Source organism: Agelaius tricolor, unplaced genomic scaffold (assembly GCF_023055355.1).
Source record: "Agelaius tricolor isolate 1412-34295 unplaced genomic scaffold, bAgeTri1.0.p SCAF_20, whole genome shotgun sequence".
NCBI classification, from domain to species: Eukaryota; Metazoa; Chordata; class Aves; order Passeriformes; family Icteridae; genus Agelaius; species Agelaius tricolor.
The window spans coordinates 11,910,155-11,926,790 of record NW_027269280.1 but is presented as its reverse complement, the minus strand read 5'-3'; the positions used below and the strand labels follow the sequence as shown (position 1 = coordinate 11,926,790).

General features: G+C 56.5%; 3 protein-coding genes across 7 annotated transcripts; 1 reads left to right on the top strand and 2 right to left on the bottom strand.

The window, feature by feature from the left end:
• Positions 1–672: 672 nt before the first annotated feature.
• Positions 673–3,577, bottom strand: VPREB3 (V-set pre-B cell surrogate light chain 3). The gene is made up of 2 exons (XM_071445687.1): positions 1,815–3,577; positions 673–1,639 (listed from the first exon to the last, which is right to left on the bottom strand). Exons 1-2 carry the CDS (start codon positions 1,861–1,863, stop codon positions 1,311–1,313), a joined length of 378 nt encoding a protein of 125 aa, XP_071301788.1. The 5' UTR covers positions 1,864–3,577; the 3' UTR covers positions 673–1,310.
• On the top strand, positions 3,561–7,520 carry CUNH22orf15 (chromosome unknown C22orf15 homolog). Of its 5 annotated transcripts, none has more exons than XM_071445685.1 (5): positions 3,561–3,780; positions 4,796–4,882; positions 5,127–5,252; positions 5,522–5,596; positions 5,720–6,152. In XM_071445685.1, the coding sequence occupies exons 1-5, from the start codon at positions 3,696–3,698 to the stop codon at positions 5,797–5,799; spliced, it is 453 nt and encodes a 150-aa protein (XP_071301786.1). In that variant the 5' UTR covers positions 3,561–3,695; the 3' UTR covers positions 5,800–6,152. The 5 variants fall into 5 exon arrangements, 3 of the variants coding, with proteins under 3 accessions (XP_071301786.1, XP_071301785.1, XP_071301784.1); XM_071445684.1 differs by having other exon boundaries at positions 3,579–3,780; positions 5,127–5,204; positions 6,010–7,520; XM_071445683.1 differs by having other exon boundaries at positions 3,588–3,780; positions 6,010–7,520.
• Position 7,521: 1 nt separating this feature from the next.
• CHCHD10 (coiled-coil-helix-coiled-coil-helix domain containing 10) lies at positions 7,522–8,969 on the bottom strand. Its single transcript, XM_071445686.1, has 4 exons — positions 8,810–8,969; positions 8,523–8,706; positions 8,179–8,323; positions 7,522–7,780 (listed from the first exon to the last, which is right to left on the bottom strand). Exons 1-4 carry the CDS (start codon positions 8,941–8,943, stop codon positions 7,761–7,763), a joined length of 483 nt encoding a protein of 160 aa, XP_071301787.1. The 5' UTR covers positions 8,944–8,969; the 3' UTR covers positions 7,522–7,760.
• Between the last annotated feature and the right edge of the window lie 7,667 nt (positions 8,970–16,636).

Genomic DNA, 16,636 nt, shown 5'->3' with positions numbered 1-16,636 from the left:
CCCGGAAATGACGCGCCTGATTTTGCCTTCCCCTGAACCAATGGTAGCACCGGCCGCCCCTCACGTGACATCCACACCGCCCTTGGGTCCTAGCTCCCGCCGCCGGGCGCGCGCCGAGCTGAGCATGCGCAGTGCGGCCATCCCGGCATTTCCCCCAATTCTGTAGGAAAATCTTCCATCATCCTGTGAGAAAACGTCCCCACAGAGTCCCCGCGGGGGCACGCGTGTCCCTGTCCCCTCAGGAGCTGTGCTGTGGCACCAGGGGCTGCTCCAGGGGTGGGTGAGGGCTCCCCCCGCCCAGAGACCCCGCCAGGCCCGCAGCCCCTCACGGCCCAGGGACGCACGACACGAGCCGCGGCGTGAGGCTTAGCCTTTATTACCTTCATTAACTTTAATTAAACTCTGCGGAAGCCACAGCCAGGTGGAGGCCGCCTCGTGCCAGTTGCTGGAAGAGCCCAGGGCAGCCAGGCCGAGGCCGAGCCCTCATCCTGTGCTCTGCAGCCGTGCCCGGCTGTCTGTGCCCCGTGAGGGACACTTGGCGACAAAGAGGAGTTGCTGCACTTCCAGCACCGGCAGCGCTGCCAGGCCTGCTCAAGCGTGCTGATTTATTAAAAATATGGATATTGATCTAGTACCGATATCCAACTGTGACGGACAAAGACTCTCTAACAGTTTAAAGTTAGAAAGTGTATGTTTATTGTGGGATAGCTCCCAAATACACACCGCGATTTACAGGTGACTACAGAGTCCTTTTATCTATACAAGTACTGAATACCCAAAATACAAATGCATATTCATAACTTTGGTACATCCCAGTCCCCGCTTCATATGGTAATTACTTCAAAAGCCGTTAAGCATGCATAGTTTGTTCCTTGAAATGGGTCGGTGGTCCCTTTCATGGGGAGGGGTCCCAAAATGAGTAAGTAAATGAAGTCTTCCTTGTTCTGACCTTTCTACATTTTCAATGCAAATATAACAAATGAACCCATTGGTAGAACTCCCATTCCCGTCCTTAACTGGTTTCAGAACAGAGGAGGCCTACAATTGTCTTATGTTCCTAAAAGCTATTTATCACTTTCTATATTCTTCATTATAAACCCAGCTAACCAAACATTATGTTGACAAGCAATCAATTATCAGTTAACTACTAACTCTTAACTTCACAAGGCCTACCCATTGATTTTGATTAACTCCAATAAAGCTTATATCTCTAACTAAAACCTCAGCTCCTCTAAAATCCCGAAATTCTCTAAAGTTTATGTCCCAATGCAAAGATGGATTTTAGCCATCCCTCCCAGGGCTGCCGCTCTCTAGAGCCACCTGAGGGCAGGGGACAGGGCACAGTAATAGGTGCCATTGTCGTCCTGGCAGGCGGCTGCGATGGTGAGGATGCAGGCGTTGCTGGCCAGGTCTTTGGTGGCCGAGAAGCGGTCGGGAGTCTTGGCAGCCTTGTGCTTGTCTCTCTCAGAGTTGTAGTAGAGCAGGTACCTGAGGGAGTGCCCTGGGCGCTGCTGGTACCAGGAGATGCCGAAGTGGCTGATGTTGTACTGCGGGCTCAGCGTGCAGGAGAGCCGAGCGCTCTGCCCGGGCTGCACCAACACCGAGGGAGGCTGGCTCAGCACGGGCTGAGCCCTGGCAGCTGCACACACCAGGGATGCAGTTAGTGATGGGCTGAGCCGTGTCCCCCCTCACCCTCACCCTGAAATGTCCCCAAACACATTCCCCAACCACCACCCTGCTCATCGCATCACAAGCCCCGGAGCACAACGCCCTACTCAAACCAACCCCCAGGCAGAGCTGCCTCACACCCTTACCCGTGCCCAGCGTCCCCAGCAGGAGCAGGACTGTGAATCCCAGGGCCATGGCAGGAGGCAGAGGAAGGGAGGCTGTTTCAGAGCAGCTCTGGGGTGCTGCACAAAGCCTGGGTGCTGTGCCGTGGCCACTGGTGGGGTGTATGTAAATGACACGGGGGGCTCAGGGACTCTGCTCCCCGGGGCTGCTCGCTCTGCTGCAGCTGGGCTTCAGGGAGGGGGTGAGAGCTACCACCCTCAGCCCAGCCCGTTTCCTTCAGCTGCACCAGCACACCCACAGCTCACCCCACAGCCTGGGCACTGGGGTGGCATCGCTGACCATCTCTCTTTGCTGATGGGAGGAGCAGAGAGGTTTCCCTGCAGTCTCACACTCAGGCCCTCTGCTGCCAGGCATGCAGGAGGCCAAGAGCCTGAGCCACACCGTGCCAAGGATGTCCTGGGGGGGCAGCAGGCTGGGGGCCACCAGGGAGAAGGGAACTGTCCCGTCACAGAAAGAACAGGAGCAAAGCTGCTGCTGCCTTCCTGCAGCTCCATCACGGTGGCAGGAATGACTGGGCAGGGTCTCAGCATAACTTGCAGCAGGGAGGTGCTGAGGGTGCTGGGAGTGCTGCCTCTTGGCCAGGGCCCCCTCAGAAGCAGCAGCGTGGGCAGCCCTGGAGGGTGGGCGGCCGCTGAGGCCATCGGGCAGGAGGCGCGGTGTCCCCAGGGAGAGGTGGCTGCAGCACAGCTGCTGCGGAAGGACAGCAGACTGTCACAGCAACGGCCACCAGCTCAGCGGGCGTGAAGCCACTCCCGCCTGTGACACCTGCCACGGGGCCACTGTGTCACATGGCCACCAGCCCAGGCTGTCCCCAGCAGTGAGGGCAGCGGGCACCTCTCATGTGCCAGAGCTGCTGGGCACCTCCTGTCCTCCCCAGGCAGGCTCAGCCCCTGCCAGTGCCGCCTCATCACCACCCGGGGACAGCCACTCCCTCTGCAGCACCCACAGAGGGCCCAAACAAAGCCATTTGCAAGTTTGTCCCTGCAGATGTCAGCAGTTTGTGTTTGATGAGCTCTTGCAGGTAGGAGCACCCTGCAGGTGCAGCTCCAGCTGCTGCCCAGCAGCACTCCCCACATTCTGCCAAGTGGTGCCAAGATGAACACAAATCTCCCTGCACTTGTCCCAGGGGAGGAGTGTCACACACACACACCTTGTCCCAAGCTCTGACTGACTGTGAAATGAAACCTGGCAAGACAGAGAAATCCCCTCCTCATGCAAAGAGGGGCATTCCAGAGAAAGGGAATTTGTCCTCAGAGCAGTGGGCACTGGATAATGCAGCACATCAGTGTTGGTACTGGTTCCCACCATTCCAGCCTCCCCATCTGCTGAGCAGCCCAGGGACATGATTTCATCCATGTTTTCCACAGGATGCTACAGGGCCCTGACTGCAGGAGCACTTGCACAGCAACATTTGGGCACCAAATACAAGCTGCAGCTGGCACATGACCATGTCCACCATGGAACCCCAGTGCCTCCTGCTCCAGGGCAGGATCCTCAGGGGGGTTTCTCCAGTGGCATCAGCCATGTCACAGAGGAAGCCAGGCTGGCCTTGCAGCAGTGCTGGGCTCAGCCAGGAGCAGAGTGAACAGATGTGGCACCACCACAGCCCAGACGAGCTGCAGGACAAATGGGGGCAACAGGAAACATCACGAGACTACAGAAAGTCTGAAACTCAGAGCGTCTGGGAGCACATGGAGCAGGCAGCCTTCCCACAGGCTGGTGTTTAGCTCAGCCCTTGCTCTGCCTCCTCTCTCCCCCCGCAGGAGGCTCGGGAATCTGCAGGGGCCATTCATTCCCTGTTGCTGGGCGATCTGGCTACCGAAACCACAACAGCGTCAGTGGGGATGGAGTCTGTCTGTCCTGGGCTCTGCCGCAGCTCCCAGCGCTGCCTGCAGGGAGGGGCACGGCAGCACCACCATGTTCGCCACGGTGAGATTCGGAGGTAGGTGGGGGTAGCCGGGCACCTGGGCCACCCTGGTCACCCCCACGAGGGGCAGGGAGGGACACAGCAGCCGGTGCACAGCAATGCCCCGGGCTGAGGGAACGGGCAGGAGAGCTCTGCCAGGCACGGCAGCATCCTGCACCTCACTGCTTTTATTTATCGATTACCCCTACACTCCAAATCATGGAGGGACTCCAGCAGAGCTGAGCTAAGCACAGGGAGGGAGGCTGGAGGTGAGGAGGAGTTCCCAGCCTGGCAGCTCTGGGAAAGCACCAGAGGGGGCCCTGCTTATCTAGACACAACCAGAAGAGCCGTGGGGCACAAGTGGCAGCTGCCAGGGGAGCTCCTGCGTTCTGGGCTGTGTGGGAAGGGTTCCCTGGCTGAAATCCTGGCCCTCAGTGTCAGAGAGCAGGCATTTGTGGGAAGGAATGAGCAGCCTCTCTCCTGACCTTACCCAGCTGGCTGAAAGCCTTGGCCTTACCCCAGACACTCGTGGCTGGAGCCATCAGACACACACAGTCCTGAGCCTTTGCTCCCTCTGCTATTTGAATTGGATGCCCAGCTCTGAGTGCTGACGTGTGTCAGCCCTGGGGGATTTCTCAATTGTGACAAACTCGGTCAGAGTTCATGGCCAAAATATCCTGGGTGACTCAGCCACAATCTGCAGCTCCTTCCCCTTGTGACTGGGACCAGCTCATAGGAGGGCACTGGCACGGACCCTGCTTTTTCCTACTCATGCTTGCTGAAACAAATTGAAGGACAGAGACACTTCATCAGTCAGAACCATTCTCCCCAAATGAAAGTGCTCATTTTCTCCCCTTGCCCTGGGGCACTCTCAGCACCCATGGCTTTAACGCAGCTGCTCAAATCCCTGCTGGTGCCACCTGGGGGTGCTGCCTTTGCTGGCCACAGTGGGCACCTCTGAGCCTCCTGCTGTGCCCATGTGGTCCCTGGGTTTGGGGTGACCATGCTCCTGTCTCAGAACTCATTCCCTGTTTGCAGCCAACTGCCAAGAGATGGTGAACCTGCTCTGCTGTGTCCAGACCCTCACAGGCCACCTGAAGTGGAAGTGTCAGTGCAGGCCTGAAGGTAGGAGTGCTCTGGGCTGTGGTCACCAAGGGACTGCCACTCACCCATAGAGAGCAGCACAGGTAACAAATGGGTCACATGGGAGTCACAGAACATCCCAAAACACAGGGAAAGGGACAGCAAACCTCCCACTCCCCAGATCTCAGCAGATTCTAAGTGTAACTTGCCAAGGAAAATGTCTCTAAACCCCACCTTGGCCCCACAGGGGCAGCCTGGGCTTTCTTCACCATGTCTCTCTCCCCAGACTGCATTGATCTTATGGATGAAAAGGGCACCCTGATGAACCTGAGCAAAGTGGAAGATCCTGCATCTGAATATGCCAGTAAATACCTGCAGGGAAGGCAGCGCTACATCCTCATCAGAGCTGTCCGTGAGTCCCTGTGCAGCCAGCCCTGGGCAGGGGCTGCTCTGGGGGCAGCTCTGGGGAGGGCTCTGCTCTGCAGCCACTGGGACACAGCCCAGAAGCTCTGAGGAGGCAGAAGCCAGCTCAGATGAAGAGCTAGAGCTGAGCCTTTGCTTGTCCAAGGGCTGCTCCAGGGGAAAAGGAACTTTTCCTGGGCAGAACCACCTGCCCCAGTTACAAGCCTTCAGTTTACAGCCAGGGGAGACACTAATCCATTTCTCCCATTCTGCTGCCAGGAGAAGAAAACTCTGAAGCCATCTGCTACGAATCCTTGCTTGAGGACCTGGGGAAACACTACCCTGAGCTCCCAGGTAAGAACCAGGCACCCACCTCACCTCCACAGAGGAGTCAGGGGTGCAGGCATCACTCCTGTTCCACCTCAGCCCTCATACAGCACCTGTGGGACTCTCCTCTGATCCCCCATGCTCCTTCAGGGCTCCTGTGGGCAGTGAGGGCATTCAGGCACCAAGGGAGGGGACAAGCAGGGCTGCTGTGCAGGACCCCTCCCAGTTAGGAGTGACACCCTGCCCAGCTTGTCCCCTGGCAAAGAGGCTCATCTCCTTGGGATAACCAGGGAGGTGAGGACATCAGGAGAAATTGGGAAACCCTCAAGTGTCTCTCCAGGCTGTAGTCTCACAGGTTGGCAGTGCCTTGCTCAACACGTAATGGGCAATTGACCAACACAGCAGGAAAACAACTCTGGAAGGGCTTGGTCACCCCACAGATCGGCTGCAGCAGCTCTCAGCAAAGACTCAGAGGACAGAGCAGAGGAAGAAGGGCTCCTTGCAGAGAGCTCAGCCTCACACCAGCTCCCGAGCCAGGAACAGAACCACCTTACAGAGCAAGAGGAGCCTGGAACACAAGAGCACCCCTAAATGAGGAACAGACCCATCACTGGTCAGCACAGCCTCCACCAGCTTCTTATTCCAGCACAGCAGAGTCCCCTGTACTGAGCCCCTCTCCCCCCAGAGCTTCACACATCCCACAGCTGCACCCTGACAAACCCAGCATCCCAGCCAGGCACAGGCACCACCCTCCTGCTCCCCTGGCATGGCCTGCATCCCCAGGGACAAGAACCTGCACCTCCTCCCCACCCAGCTGCACTCCCATCACTGCTGGGGCTGCTTCCCACTGCAGCACCCTGGAGTGGCCCTGCAGGGACTGCTCTGCAGTCTCCAGGAAAAGCTGCTCCAGAGACAGCCACAACTGCAGGAGCAGCTCTTTGCCAAGATGGCAACATCTGCTGCAGGTGCTGCTGCTGCTTCTCCACCCAGAGCAATACACCAACAGCCTAATACACTTATTTCTTAAAGGGAGTTAAACAGCTTTGGAGTGGTTGCTCCCTGCTCTCACAGGACAGCTCAGCACATGGAGCACTTGGGCTTTTAATCTCTGCCATCTACTTTTTTCTTGGCTGTCTCTAAGGAGAACACAAGACAGCCCTGCTAAGGCCAGGCACAGCTCAGGATATCTCTGCCAAGAACTTAGGACTGTGACATTTAGAAGGGGCAGGATTTTCAACACCAGCCCCCAGGATCTGCTAATAGCATTTACCACCTAGACTTGGATTTCCTCACAGATCCCAGCAAGGGGATGAGAACTCATCCTTTATTCAACAGTCAGATCAAAAGGTTAAAAGACTCATTCTGGCATGAAAAATGCATCAGTTAAGGACCTGAAAGTGTCCTGGCTTCACTGCTGTGCCACTAAAACTCCAGCTGAAACCTCAGAATTCCCTCTTAGACCAATGTGAGGAACAGGGTGTCCCTGCTGGAGGCCAGTCAGGGCAGCAATCACGAGGCTGTGCTGCCAAGGTGACTGAAGAGCAAAGCAGCTCCAACCTTCACCTGCTGCCAGTGACCTTGAGAACATTGCATAACCTGCTAAAGCCTCAGAGTCAGATCAGCCAACTGTACCCAAGTGCCACAGCCAGACAGGTCACACTCTCAGCTCTGAGGGAAGGACAGGTACTCAGGAAGAGGATATCTATAGAAGAGTAATTTGTCACTGAAAATCCCGTGGGACACGTGTTGGCTTACCTCACTGCAGCCTCTCCTTGGCCTGGAGGGCAGCCACTGTCTGGATCCCCTTCTGCCCAGTCATGCAGGCCCAGTCCTTTCTAGGCTGCACCCCCTGTTTCCAGGAATACACACTTGTGCCTTGTCCTTTGGCTGACAATGTTAATGCTTTGGTGGCTTGATTTTAGTATGAGAATTAAATAAAGAACACACACAGGTGATAGGTCCAAATAAATTCTTTTATTTCTCTGTAATAAATACAGTGCTATCTGAACACTGAAGACCCTTGGGTCCAATAATTCCCTTCCTTCCCTACTAGTTCAGAAGTGAATTACCACTAGAATACTCCTGGCTGGTCAGTCTGCTCTCTCCAGCTCACTCCCTGTCTGTCCTGCCACTCCCTGGGGAGAGCAGGGCTCTACACCACGATCCTCTTCCCTACGAGGGGGCGAATTCTTCACAGGAGAGAAGAAACACCTACAGGGAGGAAGCAGAAGGTCAGCATTAGGAACACGTTCCACCAGCTGGAGTTAAAGCTCTCTCACCCAGTGTAACCAGATCATGACCTAACTACTGACAACAGCTTGTACCAAATGCAGCAGGAATTAAAGAGTCAGCCAGGGAGAGAGGCAGGCTGCCCATGGCAGCAAGAGTGGATCCTCTAAGAAGGTACCTACAGCCTCCCAGCCTTCACAGAGACAAGGCCAAAATCGTTTCTGCTTTCCTTTCCAGCTGCGTTCCTGACTAAAGACACAACTACATCCTACTAAAGCCATAAAGGGCTCTATATCCCCAAAAAATCGCTTCTGCAACCCTCCAACCCTCAGAGGCGCTGTGCTGGCAGCAGCTCCCTCCGCAGACCCAGGCCCGCTCACCGTTGCTGTACTTGCACTGCTTCAGAGCCTCGTTGAAGCCCTCGCACAGGGTCAGGTCTCGCTGGTTGGTGGCGCATTCCAGGAACTGCTTCATCTCATAGTGGCACGGTCCGTACGGCGACTGCTGCAGCACGGCCGGGGGCTCCTGCGGCCACGGGCCCGGTCAGGCCGGCCGGGGGCAGCGGCGCCGGTTCCAGCGCGCTCCCGTCCCCTCCAGCGGGGGGCGGCTGCCCGTCCGTCCGTCTGTCCGTCCGTCCTTCCCTCCCTCCCGCCCGGCCCGCTCCCCTCTCCCGCCGCCCCCCATCCAAGGGCGGCCCAAGGGCGCAGCCCGGCCCCACTCGCACCTGCGCGGGCGCCGCCGCCTTGGCGGGCTCGGAGGAGCCGCCGCTGAAGACGCCGGTGATGGCGCTGCCCACGACGTGTCCCACGGCGGAACCCACAGCCACGCCGGCCGCCGTGCTCGCCATCTGCGCCATCAGCCCAGGCTGCGCCGGCTGCGCCGCGGGCATCGGGGCCGCTGGGGCCGGGCTGCGGAAAGAAGGGAGTCATGAGGAGCAGCGCAGGGCGGCGTGCCGCGGTGTGCCCGCCTGAGCCGAGCCCAGCCGAGCCGGGCCGGGCCGGGCCGCGGTACCTGGCGGGCGCGGGGTGCGCGGGGGCCTTGGCGGGCCGGGACACGCTCCTGCCGCCGCGCGCCATGGCTGTGAGCGCGCCCCGCCCCGCGCCCGCCTTTAGCCGGCCCGCGCCGACACGTGACGCAGCGCGCATGCGCAAACGGCGGCCGGGGCCAGGCCACGCCCCGCTGGGGGAAGGCGCGGGTCTCGCAGGGCGCATGCGCAGTAAGCGCTGCGGGGAGCCCGCGCACCGCCCGTTCGCTCCCGGCAGAGGGCGCGCGAGAACCGTGCGGGGCCGGGAGAGGGAACCTGTGACGGGATCGTTCACGGGATCAATAACAGAACCGGTGACGGGATCGATCACGGGATTGATCATGGACCCGGTCACAGGATGGATCATGGAACGGGGGCACGGGATCCATCATGGACTCAATAATGGACCTGGTCACAGGATCAATCATGGGATCGATCATGGAATCGGTCACGGTATCAATCACAGAACCGATAACAGGATTGATCACAGGATTGATCATGGAACTGGTCACGGGGTCAATAATGGAACCGGTCACGGGATCGATACAGGATCAATCATGGGACCGATCACAGCATCAGTCACGGGATCGATCACCGAAACACCGAGACACCGAAACCGAGTCCGGGCGCTCGGGCAGCTCAGCCAAGGCCGCCGGTGCCCGGTGTCCCCAGTACCGCCCCGCGCGGTTTCTGAGCACCCCCAGCCGGTGCCCCCGTGCGGGGCTGGGCAGCCCTTCAGTGCAGAAATCTGTCCCTGATGTCCAAGGTGAACATTCTGTCACAACCTGAGGCCGTTCCCTCTCGTGCCACCTGCGGGAACAGAACGATCCCCCCGCCCCGCTCCATGCGCGGCCCGGGAGCGCGGGGACAGCGGCCCCGGGACGGCGCTGCAGGGCGGGACACGGCGGAGCTCCCGGGGCAGGGCTTTGAGGAGGCTCGGAGCTGCTCCTGCCAGGTGTGGGGCAGGCCCCGAGAGCGTGAAGGGGCTTGTGCTGGGCAATGAGCGCGGCCGCCGTGCAGGAGAGGCGGGAGTGAGGGAATGTGAGCGCCCCGCAATTGGGGCAGGGAAAGGAGCTGCCAGGGAGGAGGGAAGGGAGGAATGATGTGGTCTAAACCATTGACCAGCAGAACAATTTTTGCAGCAGCCCTCTGGATACAAACCAGGAGATCAAGGAGCACTGTGCAAGGCGTGGACATTGTTGGGCAGGAGGAATCCTTGAAAAGATGATGATGAGCCCTCAAATCATGAAGAGACAGGCTGGACGACGCCAGCTTTACCTCCAAACCAATTTCCTGACAATTATCTCTTCCCTGGCACCCCCACTTGTCTCCAGGGCCCCTCAGTGTCTCCCTGGAATGGGCCTTGTTGCCACCTCTATCTTGGGGTGTTCTTTTGCCCAATGGAGAGAAAGAAATTTCCAACATTGAGAAGGATCCAGAAGATATCCAGGAAAAAAAAAAATCCCAGCTGTGTCGTGTCTCTAGGGCTGCATTCATACATTCAGCAAGTTGTGAAAAGCAGCTCTTTGGGCTGGTTCATTGACTGGCAGGAATTAGAGAGCTCAGTCAATGCAGGGTTGGCAATTAGCTGCCGTGGAAGTGTTTTTGTAGAGTCAAATTTCCAGCACGAGGGGAAGAGAAAAGAGTTTGTAAAGCAAGCCGCCCCTCGGCGCGGGAGCCGGGCGGGCAGGGGGAGCTGCAGCTCCTGAGGGAAGGAAAGGATCGTTCCCAAACAAACCCCGCTGTGAGGGGAACACCCCCAAATCCTTCCCCCCGCACTGCCGGGGGCTCTCCTGCCCCGGGAGCTGTGCAGTGCTGCTTTCAGCTGGAACAGCAGCGTTTCACACCCAGCCTGTCACACCCAGCCTTTCATACCCAGCCTTTCCCTGCCCGACTTCTCCCACCGACAGAGGGGCCGACCCGCTGGGAACGCTGGAATGGGACTGGAAAGCCCCTGCAGCACCTGCACTTTCCCCTTTTCCCAGCTCCTGGGAAAGTGTGGCTGCCTTCATTGAAGGGAAAAGGGTGGCCCTGTCCTGAGGAGCCACGAGAGCAAGCAGAGGAGGGAGAGACAGGACAGAGAAAGGGCAGGGGGGGAGAGGAGAGGAGGGTGGGTGAGCTCAGGGAGCCGCTGGCTGTGAGGAGCCTGTGCTGGAGGGAGGAGAGCGCGGACTCGCAGGGGCACAGGGAGTGCCAGAGCCCAGCCGTAAGAAATCCCCATTCATTAGGGGCAGCACGCACAGAAGGCCTTGCTGAAGGAGCCCGGGCTTCAAGCTGAGCGCGCCCCTCTTTGCGACGCTTTGATTTGGTTAATTAGACACAAAGTTTTTCTGTGCGGTGCGAGGCCGGCTCTGTGCTGAGGAGAGCAGCAAGCCCGGCTTTACTAATGGGATATAGCCCGGCTTTACTAATGGGATAATTGGGTGTGTACGCAGCTCCGCCCCGCACACCCCGGCGGGAGAGGCCCCGCACCGGAGGCGCAGTTGCGGTGTCAGGGTCTCCCTGCCTTTCCCCATTGTCCACCGTTTTTCACGTTTTTGCCCCATTTTTGCAGTTCCCAAGGAGGACGAGTCGCTGATCATTTCCCCATTTTCCCCATATTTCCCCCATTTTTTCCCCCATTTTCCCATTTTTTCCCATTTTTCCCATTTTCTCTGTTTTTTGCCCCAGTTCCCGAGGAGAACAAGTCACCGATCATTTCCCCATCTTTCCCCCCATTTTCCCCCCATATTTCCCCCTTTTTTCCCATCATTTTTTTTCCCGTTTTTTCACCATTTTTTCCCATTTTCCATGTATTTTGCCCCAGTTTCTGAGGAGGACAAGTCACGGATCATTGGGGGCCAGCCCTGCTCCATGGCCCAGTGCCTGTTCCAGAACATTTCCCCCCATTTTTCCCCCCTTTTCTCACTGTTTTTTCCCATTTTTTCGCCATTTTCCCCCCATTTTCCACAGTTTTTCACGGTTTTGCCCCATTTTTGCAGTTCTCAAAGAGGACAAATCGCGGATCACTTCCCCATATTATTTTCCCCATATTATTTTCCCCATATTATTTTCCCCATATTATTTTCCCCATATTATTTTCCCAATTTCTTCCCCATTTTTTCACCATTTTTCCCATTTTTCCTGTTTTTTCACAATTTTTCCCATTTTCCTGTGGTTTTGCTGTCCTCCCACTGCAGGAGGGCCTCATTTACATCCAAATACCCTCGCAACAATTTTCACTGTTTGATCGGCCAAACTTCCTAATTCTGCTATTTTTCACCCTAAATTTGACCTTTGATTCAATGAAGTGGCTTCATTTTGTCTCTCTCTTTTCCCCTGCCCCAGATCTCTCCTTACACAGTTCAGCTGTTGGGGCTTGCCTACACTTGAAGGTTGCCTCTGGATTTAGGGACATATAAATCTGAAAGACAGTAACTAATTCTAGAAGGATTTACTCAAAAATCAGTAATTTCTGAGTACCTTGGTGCCCTGGCTCCCAGTTCACCCTCCTGTTAGCAGCAGGAGCAGGTAAGGCAAGGACATGAAAGAACACAAGCTCACACTGCTGCTCTCAAGGTGAAGAAAAAAGGAAGTTTATTTTCTGACTCCAACATTTATAGATTTCCAAGAGTGACAGTGGATTGGAGGGTGACAGTGCCACCTCTCCAATGACACTGGACAGACCAACAGTCCATCAACTTTCTCCTCCTCCATAAAGGAATGCAAACCAATGAGTTATTTATATAAAGTGTGTGAGAAAGTTCGCTAAAGAATGTCAACATCAGAAGGCTTAGAAAATCTTAAAAAACCAGGGTGACACTCAAGTCTGTGTTTTTTCAACTGCTTTCTCTCCACTGCTCTAAAAAGAAATTACAGCCTCCCCCTCCGGAGTCTGCCTCACTTAAACCCTCGCTCTGTCACAGCTGAAATGTGGTACAAAGGGATCCAGGAATTCCCCGAGCCTTTGGCTCTCCGGGCTTGTTTCACAGGTAAGGAATGCGGCGTCTCCGCCCGTCTGCCCCTGCGGCGGGCACGGCGCGGGCTGGCTGTGCCCAGGGCCTGCTCAGGGCACCGTGACAGCCCCGGTGCCCTGGTCCTGCTGGGCACAGCCCGGCCGGTCCCTGCTGCTGCCGGCCCGGGAGCCTCTGGAGCTGCAGGAGAGCTTGGAGAGCCCCAGCAAAGCGTGCAGGGGCAGATCTGGGCACTGCCCCGGCTCTACCTGAGCTGCAGTTGTTTGGGTTAGCAGCAAATTGCACGGCGTGATTGCTCGGGGAGCTGGGCAAACTATTCAAAGCGGCAGAAAGCGTCTGATGGATTCGCCAATGTTTTTGTTTGTGGACAATCCCCCAAAAAGGCAGAAGAGAACCCTCCAGTTCTTACCAACGTGTTGCTTGCTACTCAAAATTACTCCATGAATCATTTGTGACTGAGTGTATGCAGCCAGTGGGTTCTCGTGTCCTCCTTTTATTTTGTTCTTTGAGCTCTGGCTTGTCCTAATTTGCTGGTGCCAAGTGGCTGATTTCAGTCCCCAAGTTCACACAGCAGAGCACTCAGGTGGAAATATGTAAGAACTACCTTTTTATCCTATACAGTTTTTAGCAAGTAGAGTTGCAGCCAACAAATAAGAATTTTAAAAACAAACAAACAAAAAACCCCCCAAACAAATAAAAAACAAAAAAACCCAAGCAAGTTGCTACCACTAAACAGAATTCACAGATTTTTCATGAGCAAATGGCACATTCCCTGCGGGCCTGCCTCACCACCGCTCCCCCAGGGATAACAAAGAGCAGTGTCACAGGCAGGTGATGTTCCCTGGTGGCGCACAGCCCTGTGTCACCGCCGGTGCCACTCCCACGGCCCATCCTCCCGTCTGCATCCTTGCTCCGCTGCTCTTTAGCCCAAATGCAATGCCCGACACAAAGTGCCGGTGCTGCAGGAGGGCGAGGAGCGATGGGAGGAGGAGCAGCCCGCGCTGTGTGACTGCAGGAGCTGCAGATGGGGCTGCGAGGGGAGGGAGGCAGCGCCCAGAGCCCGTTTCAGCTTTCAAGTCCCGTGCTCCGGGATCTCTACATGCCATTTCTTGGATGTGGTTTGCCCCCAGGGCAGTCTCAACAGCTGTGAAGTTTCAACAGATGAACGATGTAGTTTTCAATAAATTTCACTAGGCAAAGGAAAGGATTTTAACTCGTTCATGCTAGCCCGCTTTTGGTCTGCAGGCTCTTCTGGACCCGAAGCCATTCAGGTCAGGAGTGTTTCCTCTTTGAGCCCCAGGCACAGCTGAGCTACACTGAGGTTTTCCCCATCAGAGGAGGCTTCTCTCAACCCTGCCCGTGGCTCCTGGGAGGTGCAGGCACATCCCTGCCTTTACCTGGGCCACTTGAACCCACTCTGGTGGAGGAAGGTACCACATGTGGATGCTCTCAGCTCCTGCTGGGGAAAGGAGAGGCAGCAGAAAAACGATTTTCCAAGTCTCCTTGTGGCAACTGCATCTTGGAAGTTCCATTTCCTTTGCACTCTCTCATCCAGAAGTGGGGCTTGTGCTCCTGGAGTCATGTTCTCATCCCAGCTGAAGGCTGATGGCATTCATTGTAACTGAAAGAGGGGCTTTGTGTTCCCAAATTCTTCAGTCAGAGAAGTCAAGAAATTCCAGAACACATCAGGTGTCCCCTCAGGTCACGAGGACAATTCCTGTGAATTCACCTGCTGTACACAGGACAGGACAGCAAGCCTGGGTCCTGAGGTGAGAAGCCAGCCCAGGGTTTTTGGTGCATGTCTGGGGGATCTGAGCAGTGGGGCTGAAACCTTTGCTGCCTCTCCTCTGGCTGGGATCTGTCAGGGAGCCCAAAGCAGCAGAGAGCTCACAGCCCTGGCAGGAGATGTCAGTGCTGAGTGAGCCCTGCAGGGTCTCACACCTCTCCCTGCTCCCCTGCCCTGCCTCACCTTCAGTGTCCAGGCCCAGGGCTGAGCATTTCCTCCAAACCCAAATGTCTGCCCAGAGGCCATTCCCTCCTGCTCCTGCACTGCTGCTCCCTGGCCAGCCTGGTTCCCCTGGTTCTCTCTGCAGACAGACAGACAGACAGACAGCAAACATGTCCAGGAGCTGCCCCCGTGGTTCCCCACAGCTCTGGAGGGCACTGATGGAGTTTCCCTGTAGTGAAACAACACAAGCTCGAGGATGGGTCTGTGTGTGAGGCAGGGGTGCCCATGACCTTCAGGAGGCTCTTAGCACCAACCCAGGAACAGCTCTGGACTGGAACTTGCAGTGAGAGCCTCCCCACCTCTGCCCCTGCCCAGGCAAAGGCACAGCTCATGGGGCACCCCGAGAGATCTTGTGGGTGCTGCAGCCTCTGCACAACACTGCACAGACACCTGTGATTTGGGGTCTTTTGGCCCAGCTCTCCAAAATGTTTCATGAGTTTTGGTCACCACATTGCTCTCCCTGCCCTACTGAGGCTCCCCAACCATCAGCTTCCAACAGAAATGTCTCAAAACTAAATATCAGATCCCATCTTTTCCTTCCTTCCTTCCTTCCTTCCTTCCTTCCTTCCTTCCTTCCTTCCTTCCTTCCTTCCTTCCTTCCTTCCTTCCTTCCTTCCTTCCTTCCTTCCTTCCTTCCTTCCTTCCTTCCTTCCTTCCTTCCTTCCTTCCTTCCTTCCTTCCTCTTCACATGGACAGTCAATAACCCTGTAAATGCACAGGGCAGCCTGGTTGTGCACTCTGATTTCTCATGATTTCTGCTGAAATGCTTTCCTTTCAGATGGCATCTCTGCCAGAGCCATCCATGGGCTCCTCCACAGGAACACTGCAAACATCCCCTGTAGCAGCAGCCTGACCTTTTGAAAAATCAGTGATCTGAGCAATCCCCTCAGCTCTCTGGAAAGGCTGGGCACTGTGGGTGCTGTGCTGGGTTCATTCCCAGCCTTGGGCAAGGTGCCCTTTCCAGATGGTTCTTCAGAGGGGTCTCTGGGTGCTCCCCTGGACCTGAGTCTGCCACAGGGAGTTTGTGACAATTCAGTCTCAGAGCTCAGCAACTGCAGCCCGAGAGAAAGTGGGGAAACACTTTGGGAACTGATCTCTGCCTCTGTCCCACCCATTTATCCCAGTGACATTTGCCAGTGGCAGCGCAGTGTGTGTCACACAGAGCATCCAGGCAGTGTGGAATGCAGGACATGGCATCACTGCTGTGCAGGTACTGCTGGAGAGGCACTTTGCATCCCAGAGAGAGCCAGGAGCGCACTCACACCAACAAAATCCGTGTTTCTGTGGTCTCTCTTCATGGATATCTCCTCTGGGCTGAATTTTCTTGCTCTCCTGTCTTTTTTCCCCTCTGGCTCACATCCCCACTGCCTTCCCATGGCTCTTTTCAGTCAGAGCTCTGTGTCTGGCTGGTTCTGCTCACCCAACACCAAGGATCCCCTGAGTGCAGCCTCCATCCTGCCGAGCTGTGGGGAGCCCTCTCTGCTTGTGCTGCTGCCCTGCCTTGCCAAGCCAGCCTGGGGACAGACAGCTCTCCCTGCCACGGAGAGCCTGCCCCAGGGGACGATGCCCGAGCAATGTGGAGGGGCAGCAGGGTCCCAGCACTGCGAGAGAGGAGCTGGGGGAGCGGGACTGCTCCAGGGAAGGGAGTTCAGCAGCCGAGGAGGGGGGAGAGGGAGCCGAGGGGCTTGGCTGCTCTGAGCAGAAACGTACGTGAAGAAAAGCCTCGACCCAACCCTGAATTCCACAGCTCGACTCCAGGGACAGGGAGAGGGAGAGAGGACAGGACGGGACAATTCCAGCAGCCCTGCGACTTGTTCATAAAAGCCTCATCCCCCCAGCCCTGCCTGCCTCCT

Excerpts from the sequence above, each read along its gene's own strand:
- CHCHD10 (XM_071445686.1), bottom strand. The coding sequence starts at position 8,943 with ATGCGCGCTGCGTCACGTGTCGGCGCGGGCCGGCTAAAGGCGGGCGCG. Across the intron at positions 8,324-8,522 it reads AGGCGGCGGCGCCCGCGCAG|GAGCCCCCGGCCGTGCTGCA; the intron begins GTGCGAGTGGGG and ends CCGTGGCCGCAG. Across the intron at positions 7,781-8,178 it reads GCAGTGCAAGTACAGCAACG|GTGTTTCTTCTCTCCTGTGA; the intron begins GTGAGCGGGCCT and ends TCCTCCCTGTAG.
- VPREB3 (XM_071445687.1), bottom strand. The coding sequence starts at position 1,863 with ATGGCCCTGGGATTCACAGTCCTGCTCCTGCTGGGGACGCTGGGCACG. Across the intron at positions 1,640-1,814 it reads GCTGGGGACGCTGGGCACGG|CTGCCAGGGCTCAGCCCGTG; the intron begins GTAAGGGTGTGA and ends TGGTGTGTGCAG.
- CUNH22orf15 (XM_071445683.1), top strand. The coding sequence starts at position 3,696 with ATGGAGTCTGTCTGTCCTGGGCTCTGCCGCAGCTCCCAGCGCTGCCTG. Across the intron at positions 3,781-4,795 it reads GCACCACCATGTTCGCCACG|CCAACTGCCAAGAGATGGTG; the intron begins GTGAGATTCGGA and ends CCCTGTTTGCAG. Across the intron at positions 5,597-6,009 it reads ACACTACCCTGAGCTCCCAG|ATCGGCTGCAGCAGCTCTCA; the intron begins GTAAGAACCAGG and ends GTCACCCCACAG.